The sequence below is a fragment of the Pocillopora verrucosa genome, chromosome 4, assembly GCF_036669915.1.
Source record: "Pocillopora verrucosa isolate sample1 chromosome 4, ASM3666991v2, whole genome shotgun sequence".
In the NCBI taxonomy this organism is placed as follows: domain Eukaryota; kingdom Metazoa; phylum Cnidaria; class Anthozoa; order Scleractinia; family Pocilloporidae; genus Pocillopora; species Pocillopora verrucosa.
The window spans coordinates 8767111-8777515 of record NC_089315.1 but is presented as its reverse complement, the minus strand read 5'-3'; the positions used below and the strand labels follow the sequence as shown (position 1 = coordinate 8777515).

The window sequence follows — 10405 nt, the reverse complement described above, 5'->3', positions numbered from 1 at the left end:
TTGCATCAACTGAGAGCCGGAGACAGGCAAACTATACTTGAAATCTTATGTGAGCCAGTGTACTGTATCTTCTGAACAAGAATTTGACGCAATTACTGTATACTCGCAACTGATGTTCGTTTATTTCACTGTCAAATTTTACCTCAAATGTATGGATGTTGCACACGGCCCTTACAAGGCTATTGAGGAGAGTGAATGACATTGCAAACATTCAATATCTAATTAACCATCCACCAAATGAGACAGCCTCAACGGCTAGAAATCTGGTGCTCCCTCTTTCCTCATTTTGCCACCACACTCAAATTTAAACATCTCTTTCGTTGTTTTTCTGCACACATGGCTCTCAACATTACCAATCCTAGCTGACTGCTTAGCGATTGTCACATATAAAACCTTTACTTTTTGTAACCCCTCCTGGGAGGGGTAGAGGAAGGGGTTGCTAGCAGAATGCACTGCTCACACTACTCTTCCTTGTTACAGAGTTTTAAAAAAGAGACGGTTTTCACTTACTTCACTTCCCCTTTTGATTATTGACGATATATACTTACTGTGAATTGTGAACAGGTAGCGTAATTTCCGTCCATTTACCCGCGCAGCAGATTACCTGCATCGGTCAATTTTTGCAATAGCGAGAAAAGAATTTCGACAAATTACCTACACTTGCAGATAACCAGCACCCAGAAACAATAGAAAATCGTCGACTCACACAAAGTTCCTTCATTGTTTTTGTTGACATGATATCCTTTAGCATGCAATTAATAAATTTTCAAACTTTTTGTCTTCGCCGTTTCATTGAGAATGATACCTCTTGTAAAAATCTGTTCTAAAAAAAATCGATGTCTCGATATCTGAGTCGAAGAAATCACTCGAAACGGGAAAAAACTCTTTAAGGGCCTGTTTACACGGAGGTGGGGAACCCCAGGTAGGTGGGGTAACCCGCCTATCCATATAATTTCTTATTTTATTTTGATCACGTTTACACGATAGGTGGGTTGACCCGCCTAGGCGGGTTGCTCAGTTGCTCAGGGTTACCTCACCTACCTAGGGTCCCCCACCTCCATGTAAACAGGCCTTAAGAATTTATAGGGACAGACGGGTTACCCCACCAGACTGACCTGAGCGGGTTACCTCACCTACATGGGGTCCCCCACCTCCATGTAAACAGGCCCTAAATTCTTTTATTTTCAAGTTCACTTCCCGTCTAAGTGAGAATTGTTTTTTGAAATTAACAAATAAACAAGCTGTAAAATTGGCAAGGTATGAGAGTAAGGCTTAGTTTATACGTCACGCTACAGCCGAATTTAATTTAAGGTCCCACAAGCAATTAAATTCGACGATAGCGCCACGTCTAAAACGAATTAAATTTGTCTGGTAAAATAAATTCGTCCTAGACGTTTTATCCGTCTTGGTAAGACGGATAAAATATCGATAACGCGTCTTCAGTTTTAACGTCGCACTAGCGTAGCGTCGAATGAAATGCAAACATTTTCTTAGTGTATTTCAATTTATTTTGGCGAGCCCGCAGCGACTCGTGGCGAGCTTTTCAAGTACTCCGCATGCACAAAAGCTCCCCTTGGACACTTCCCGCGCGAGTTTACGTTGTAAGTTATGGCAATGGCGCTTTGGAGGAAAATTTTGTCATCTTCTTGCAGTATTTGTGAGAGGCAAACGAAGTATTCTTGTATAACGTGTGGTAAAAGTGTTTGTGTTCGAGCGGAATGTTCGATTCGTGAAGTTAATGAAGAAGCTTTCAGCTGGCAACCAAATAAACGTGTTGGGTATTGTCTCTAGAGTGCTCCTTGTCCAGAAAAGATTGTCAGAGCGAAGTGGATGACAAAGACCATGGTCAGAGGGATCTTACAACATGTATTCGCGAAGAAGAAGAAGAAGAGTCAGATTCCATCGAGGAAGATGAAATGGTGAGTTCTGAATGTGGGAAAAGGAAGAAAAGAATTGGGTGGAGAGCGACTTGGAAAGAAGATCACATCACTGATATGGTAAATATCATTGTTAATAATGACCAGCTAGTCAAGAAACTGATATTTTGTAATACTAAGAAAGCAAGGAACACTGAAGCTTATGAGATAGTGCTGAAACGGCTGAACGTCGAATACAATAAGACCGCCGGGAGTGATTTTCCTTTCCAAGTGCAACAAATGAGAAATAAATTTAAATCATGCACTAGTAAGTGTAAGCAGATCTGCATGACGATGAAAACTGCTTCAGGTAATGAAAGGTTTGTTGAAGAACGGGGATATGGTAAATGGTTTGACCTTCTTTATGCACTTGTTAAAACTAGAGGTTCATGTCAACGAAAAAATGCATGTGAACCTTCTGCCCATACTGGAAATGTAGACAAGCAAGATACCGGCAAGAATGATGAAGAAGTTGGTGGTGATGATGATGACTGTGCAAGCACTTCATCTAGCTTTATAGGTAGCAGTAAAGAAGTCCCATCCAAGGGTAAACGTTTCTCGGCAAAGAAACCTGTCTCTAAAAGAGCTAAAACTGAGCAGATGACAAAAGCTGTTGAATTACTTCAAGGTACTATTGAGAATGACCCCACCAAAGAACTTTTGCAAATTTTAAGGGAAGATATAAAGCAATCTAGAGAACAGAAAATACCTAAGTTGAAATTAAGACAGTTCCACAAAGTATTCATTTCTACCCCTGTGGATTGAGAGCGTAGAACTCGCGTTCCGACGTGAAGGCAAGTAGCTGGTCCTTGAAGTACGTGCGAAAGTTTAAGACGGTTGCCAGAGTTAGCGGGAGTTTGAGGTCTAGCAAAAAACTTCACAGGGGCGTTGAATATTTTATGGAACAACACACTGTTGCTTTTATCAAGTTTACACGAAATGTGAAGTGATTTATCTGTCACAATCTATGAAGAACTTTGAAAATAACATGGTTGACAAATAAATTGTTTTAATCACGTCTACATTTCCAGTTCGTATGCTTCTTTTTCCTGCCACATTTTCCTGGTCAGAGCCTCCCTTATTGCTCTAGCTTTGCGAGATGAATCCTTTCTCTTAGGGCAGTTGCACATCTGCAACAGATCTCGTATTTCTTCTCTGGACCTTTTCTTTTGTGTAAAAGGATTAATTGACAAGTCCAGTTGGGCAGGAAGGCTGTCCTTTGTGGTTATGCAGATGTTGTGAAGTACAATCCACGCGAGCGCGGCCAGTTTCACCGAATCTGGTCTACATTCTAGCTTTCGGTACAAAACTCTCCACCTGCTCTTCAGTTGTCCATAGGCTCGCTCAGTTATCATTCTTGCGCGACTTAGACGATAGTTGAAATAGCCCTCTCCAGGTGTAAGGTTAGCATTACCATATGGTTTCATTAACCACACTCTGAATGGAAAAGCAGAATCGCCTAAAATCATCGGGTAAACCTCGGTACCTTCAATGACTTGAGAAATTGCTGGTAGGATGTTTTCAATAATGCTGTCGCCGTTAATTTGTAAATAGAATAGTGGATCGTAGCCATTTACTACAGTTGTAGACATGTGAATGAAGGCAGGGTTGATTTGGGATTCTGTGAGCTCTAAAGAGAGTTCCCGATCAACGCGCTGCATTTCTTGCACGGAAAACATTTCGATATCTGGACGGTATGAAGCACAATTGTGTTCTAATGATACGGTGTGTTAACAGAGATGTTTATAACTCTTTTCAATTTAAATTTGGCGCACTCATGCCACACAGCTTCTTAACAATGCTTCATTAGGCGAAAGTGCGTCCTATTGTCTACAGAGGCGGGGCAAAAACTCTCTTGGGAGGAACAACTTTCGAGGGCTTTTAGGACATTTTGGTGTAGCTTTCGGAGATGATCCTTTTTATGACACTTGTGACCATCGTATTAACGCGAAATTCCGCCAAATCTTAGTTGAGATATCAAACTTTACTTTACCAGAGGGTGCCTAAGTAACGAAGTACTTTTGTGGAGAAAAAAATTAACCTGAATACTAATCAGTTCATATTCCTATACGAATGCTAAGCGAAACGGCCGCAATTTCAAGGTCAATTCGCTTAAACTTATCGAAGACCAACGACTTGGATGAGCATCTTAAATAAAAGCTGAACACCTCTTCTACAAAAGCCAGACGGTACCTTATCGCTAAGGCTGAGTTGTGTAAAAATTGCTACAACCCACTAGGTATTGGGCCGTTTTCGGCCATTTTCTTTATTGTTTCGCGTGTTTTCAATTGCGAGAATTCAAATTTAGCGCCATTGGCTACGCAAAGGGTCCCGGATGTGTGGCGGCACTCTGGGCGATGAGGTAGTCACCTCTACCTAATCTGTAAAGACATATAGCCAGCCTACATTCGGCAGAAACGGGCTGCTCTGTGACAAAATCTTTCTCAATATCAGGTCGAAAAATTATTCATCATAGGACGCCCAGACCAATTCTCACCAACCTGTATTTTTATGACTGCGATGACAACTGCGAGGTCTTCGAGCGTTAATTTCGTCTTCAATTGACTGCAACAGGAGACACATCAGCAAACAAAGTCGTACAATAAACCTTTTCCTCATTAACACCAATGTAACCGTATAACGCCGTAATTGACGTCGCCGTTGTCTTTCCCTGGAAATTTTCTTGAGCAAAATTGTTCTCAAAGCTTTAGCCCGCGCCATGTTTGTTTCTAAATGACACCTCTGACCAGAGACACTGCATTTGGGAAGAGAATTAAATTCGACCGTATTGATTTCGACGCACAAAACCACGCCACGATTCATGTCGACGGAACGACGAATTAAATTCGACTGTAGCGCGACGTATAAACTAGGCCTAAGAGTGCAAACAAGATAAAAGATTTATTATCGAGTATTGTACGTTTTCGATTTACATCAGCATCGAGGGCATTAAAATATCTTATTAGAACGAGCAATCTGCGCGAATAAATGAGTTATTACACAGGTTTTTTTGAAGAGTATCTTAAGTGGATCTTATCATCTCTGTTTTTTTTTTTTGCTTATAGTTTTAAAACTATACCGGAAGCTTTAAAAATTATCGTATTACCCGCACCTTCCTACCGCACCAACAACTGTTTGTGGAAAAATTAACAGATTACCTGCGGGTAATCAGCCGGAAATTAGGTAGTAAACAGGAAGAAAAGAAAAATAAAACTTTCTACTACTTGCACACTCTGAGAAATTTAAATATAGACAACTATATATTTACAATCACATTTTACCTAATTGAACAAGGGTTTTTTTAGGTAATTCTAAATCTATTAGAAAAAAATCTTGTAAAATCTCCAATTATTTGAAGGCTAGGCTTTCACAGGGTTGGCCACACTTCATGGTCACGAAATGACAACAAAATACGGTTACTGGTAGAATAGCTCGTTTTAAGTTCATATTTGGAAAAACATCACATAGAGACATCTTCTCATACATTTTAGGAAAGCCGCTGATTTTACAAATTAAAATACAATTTATCCCGCATCTACTAAACAGCGGAAAGCTCGCTAGTGTATGATGTTACGAAGAAACAACCCTTCGCTTGCCATCTAGCTATTCATAACTGTCGCAAAGGACACTCCAAATATGACATTTGCTTTACTTCAATAGATTAGTATGTCAGTCAGTGCTAAATCTTTCATGTACAACTACTTTTCTTTGCAGGGAAATAAAAAGCAAACACTAAAAAATCATTAGCTCCAGTTATACAAAATAGTGCGACGACTAGACCGAGACCTATGCATATTGTAGAGTGCACACAAGAAACCATGAATTTTATTGGCACCTGCCTTATGAATTCTGTTGTTCCTCAGGTCTAAAAAGATTAACGTATTATTACTTTGCAGAGTTTCCACAAACTCAGCTGCTCCTGAATCACCAATGCGATTGCACCGCAAATTCAAATGACTCAAGGTGGGATTTGTTCTCAGTGTTTTTGCAAGAGCTACTGCGCCAGAAGATTTAATCCTGTTCCCATACAAATCTACGTGAGTAAGAGTACTATTCGACTTGAGACTTTCTGCAAGTACAGTTACAAAACGAGTTCCTATTAAGCTGTGTCTCATGTCCAAATGTGTTAGCACAGAGTTTAGTCGTAACCCTTGTGCTAAAGATGCTGCTTGGGCTCTACTCTCGATAAGACTGTTAGATCTTAGATCTAAATTTACAAGCCCACAGTTAACCCGAATAGCGTCCCCGAGGGTGGCAACTCCGACACCTTCGATTCTGTTTCCTCTCAAACAAAGGTGTGTTAGGGTGCAGTTTGATTTAAGTGATTGGCCAATTGCTGCTGCTCCTGCGTTGCCGATCCTATGGTTCTGGAGATTTAAACGTGCAAGCACAGAATTTGAACGAAGAGTTTCCGCAAATGCTGCTGCTCCTGCGTCGCCAATTCTGTTTCTTTTAGGGTCTGAACCTCCTGATGAAAAAAGCAGTTCCATGGGGCTGAATCCAACAAAATCCCAATGTTCTAAATCCAAATAGGTCAGGGTACGGTTGGACTCCAAAGCCTTCGCAAGGGCAACAGCGCCTTGGTCGCCAATCTCGTTATGGCTGAGATCTAAATACTTTAGTGCACAGCTAGACTGCAAAGCTTGTGCAAGATCCTCAGCTCCACAGTTGTCAATAGTATTTCCGTGTAAGTTTAAGTGAGTCAAAGTAAGATTTGATTGAAGGGCTTTTGCAATTTCACTTGCTCCAGGACTGCGGATGGTACGACACCGCAAATTGATGTGCGTTAGAGTGCAGTTTGAACGAAGAGCTCGTGCAAGTATTGCGGTTAGATGAGCATGCTTGTTTCTTGTGTCCCAAAACATGCCCTCAGACGAAATAGACATTAGATCTAAAACTTCCAGAGTGCATTTAGACTGGAGAACATGTTCAATTGCTTCCTGTAATGCCTCAGTACAGGCATGATGCCAAGAAAAGAGAGTCAATGTAGAATTACATTTTAAGTACTCAAAGAGAGTCGGCATATTTCTGGGCATACCCGAGCCATCAATAAAAGTGACTAGTTCGTGTATTGGAAAGGACACAGCTAAAGTTTGGACCATTTTCTTCTGAGCATCAGTCAGTTCGTTGTCACCACCGTCAGACTCTGAAATGAGATTCAAAACAGATTCTACAGTTTCAGCTCTCATTCTTTCATCTTTAGTTAATGGCAAGTCGAAGAGCTGACCAATACGAGGAAAAACATCCAAAAAGTCGTCGCAGATGTTGAAGTCGTAGTCATCATCAACATAATCATCAAAATCATCGTCGCTTTCCTGCTCATCCTCCTCTTCAATTGGCTGACTTTGGAAAGCATCGCACAAACCTGAAATAACCAAAGTCGCGCCATCTTCACTCTTGCTTACCACCATTGTCAAGAGAAACTTCCATAGCTGCCTATACTTATAGACAGGACTAAGGTGTGATAAAAGAGCCACAGCTGTGTCTTTATCACCCGAAAGAATCTCCTGGGCCAAGTGATATGCAGCAAAATATTCTTGAAAGGTCTTGTGGTGTGAAGGAGAAACAAGGAATGGGTCTGAGTTTGCTGACACTAGCCTCCTGAGAAAGAAAGCACAGGGGAAGGAAATCGGCAGACTGACAATCCATCTCATCTTTGCTGAAATACATTCGGTCGATCTTTAAGGCTTCAAAGGCCACCTTTCCTAAATGATTCAGGTAATCTGAAAAAGTTTGAAGGGGATCCTTTGAGTCCATGGGAATACCTTTCCTTGCAAAATATCTTCTAACAGCGCATGATACAAGTTGATCATACAGTTTGGTTTGATTTGAAGGAAATACTCCTTTTGTATCTTCACAAAGCAAACACAACAAGGCTGTGTTCAGTGGATTTGAACTCAACTCTCTGAGCTGTTTTTCACGATCTAATTTTTCAATCAATTTGGCAGCAAGGCTCGGGTCCTCGTGATTACTGAAATACTTCGTAATGTAACTGTCGGCATCCTCCTTGGTGAAGCCAACAATCTCGAGAAGTGTGTCACAGTGGCGTCGGACTCTCATGCCTGCCTCATGACGAGCTGTTAACATGAGGTAAGTATTAGAAAGTATTTTTCTTTGAATCAAGGGAAAGAGGCCTTTTAAGAGATTCTCCGGTAATTCGTCCAGTCCATCAAGAACCAATAAGATTTTGGATTGGTTGCAGCAAATAAAATGAAAGAAGTTTTTTTTTTCCTTCTTGTCAGCATCAAGTGGCAACAGTTGATCGTTAATAGCTTCTTCGATATCAGCAGTCTTCATGTCACGGCACTTCAACAGAAGTAGCATCTTCACCTGAGGAAAACAGGCCTCATCTGATATGTACTCCACAGACCAATCATATGCAAGCTTCTGACAGTAAGTGGTTTTTCCCATCCCAGGTTGCCCCTCAATCAGCACAACTCTTGGCTCCTCGCATTCTTCATGTGGCATGAATGCATCTGTCATTTGGACAACTTTATCTGTCCGCCTTGCACGTTCTATCTCTTTGCTGAATATCTGTAGTCTTGTAAATATCTTGGACAATTTCAGCTGCAGATCATCTTCACACCATGGGAATGGACACAGTACAGCACCTTTACCTTTGTAATCTCGTCTGATGATATCTGCCAGTTGCTTAGGAAAGACTGAGAACACAAACAAAACAAAAGAAAAAAACAAACAAACAAATTAATCAACCTTAATCAAAACATATGGCAGCTACTGTGATTTCTAATATTCCATTAATATTTTTAGTGGGTAGAAATCTGTCACCTTGCACAATAAACTCACAAATAGAGCCATCAACATAGGCTACATTAGACCCAGATAATTGCAAACGGAACCCACGAGAAACATGAATATGGAAAGTGTATTCAAAAAAGCTAAAATTGAGACAGCTAAAACTGAGCAAGGCAAAAGGGATCAGGGTCTCCTTCAATAATAGCCTGATTTGATTTCAGCACACAAGCATGCAATCTCAACAGTTTGACTTTAAATGCATGAAACATTCTTATTTTATGTAGTCTATAATAGTATTGTAGTCTATCTGTATTTATAATTATCATAATTTTGCCATCCCAAAAAATTAATTGCAATAGGAAAATAAGGTTACACCAGAAATTTGAAGTTTTATTGAACACAACAGGAAGATTTTACAGCAACAAAATTCTACTCATCTCTTCGATATTATCAGGCTAAAAAGTGCTTAAACTGGTCGATGGGAATCATCATTGTACATGCAGAAAACTTACCAGGTGTCTCAATGGGAATTTCTTGACATGACATGGTTATGTCTGATCCTTTGGAAGTTGTCAGGTCCTCCATTATTTCTATATTTGACAAGAAAATAATTCAGTAAAATCTATTCATCAGAGTGCAACATTTCACAAGTCATCCAGAGAATCAAAAGTGTTTATCAAACCATAATTTAGTTGCAACATCTCCTCAAGAATAACTGTTTGTGACTCTGCAAATTCATATTAGCATTCTCAGCATGGTATGCTGCCAGGACTTGTAGAATTAATTGCAATTAGCTCCTTCATATGAACGATCCATAACACATACATTCAATACATTTGAGAGGACCAAAATTTGGTCTGAAACAACCCTCAATTTTTAGATTAGCCTTGTCTATGAAGTACGTGTTAAAGGAACTGGTCATTCACACTGAAACAATCCTTGGGGACTTGTCCCATCTTGAATATATACTAGTTGTACTAGAAGCTTACAAAACACACCAACTGAATTGAATCAATGTACAAAATCACCTGCAATCAAAGAAAAGTCATGTATTAGGAAGTTTTTCTTTCATTCATAACAATCAATAACCTTGCAGACGATGCACATTGTCTTCAACAACATTCACTCTCTCCTCAACCAGAACATTGACTCTATCTTTGCTTTGCTGGATGTTTTCAAGCTTCTTCAATCTCTTGTGTACATGTCCTGCAACAAGAATATGTCATGTCAAAATATCAGGGAAACAGAGCAGCAGACTTCTTTAAAACATGAAATCTTTACACACTGCCAATCAAAAGTTATTGCTCACTCATTACAATGATCTTATTTTTCATTAGAGGAAAAAATGAAAGAACCTGACAGCTTATCTAATGACATCAGGGATAAAATTAGTGGTTATTTTCCATCACATCTTTTCTAGTTCCATGATTGTGTTAAGGTGGGAGGAAATCCTTAAGCACAGCCAAGGATTGATGACCCAAGAGATTATACATGAAGTGTATATGTTGCACATGACATCACTAGTATTTTGGTATCTATGACCATGTTACTGTGCCTGGTTCCTTTTTGTAGGAGACTGGGGCCAAACACAGTGAAGATTTTTGATGGACAGTTGTGCCTATGAGTTTGTAGGGTAGTGTAGGAATAAATTGGTTGTGTCAAAAAAATTGTGTATAGTGACTTGTTTGGGAAACTTAACTATTATCTCTACTGGAGGCATTCCTGGGTTTTTT

At 39.9% G+C, this 10405-nt stretch overlaps 1 protein-coding gene and 1 pseudogene across 1 annotated transcript; one reads left to right on the top strand and one right to left on the bottom strand.

Annotated features, from left to right (window-relative positions):
• The first annotated feature begins 1614 nt into the window (after positions 1–1614).
• LOC136280279 (uncharacterized) lies at positions 1615–2681 on the top strand. The gene is made up of 2 exons (XM_066165276.1): positions 1615–1783; positions 1840–2681. The coding sequence occupies exons 1-2, from the start codon at positions 1615–1617 to the stop codon at positions 2679–2681; spliced, it is 1011 nt and encodes a 336-aa protein (XP_066021373.1).
• A 2651-nt stretch (positions 2682–5332) lies between these two features.
• Positions 5333–10405, bottom strand: part of LOC136280580 (NLR family CARD domain-containing protein 3-like) — a 10263-nt pseudogene continuing 5190 nt past the window's right edge.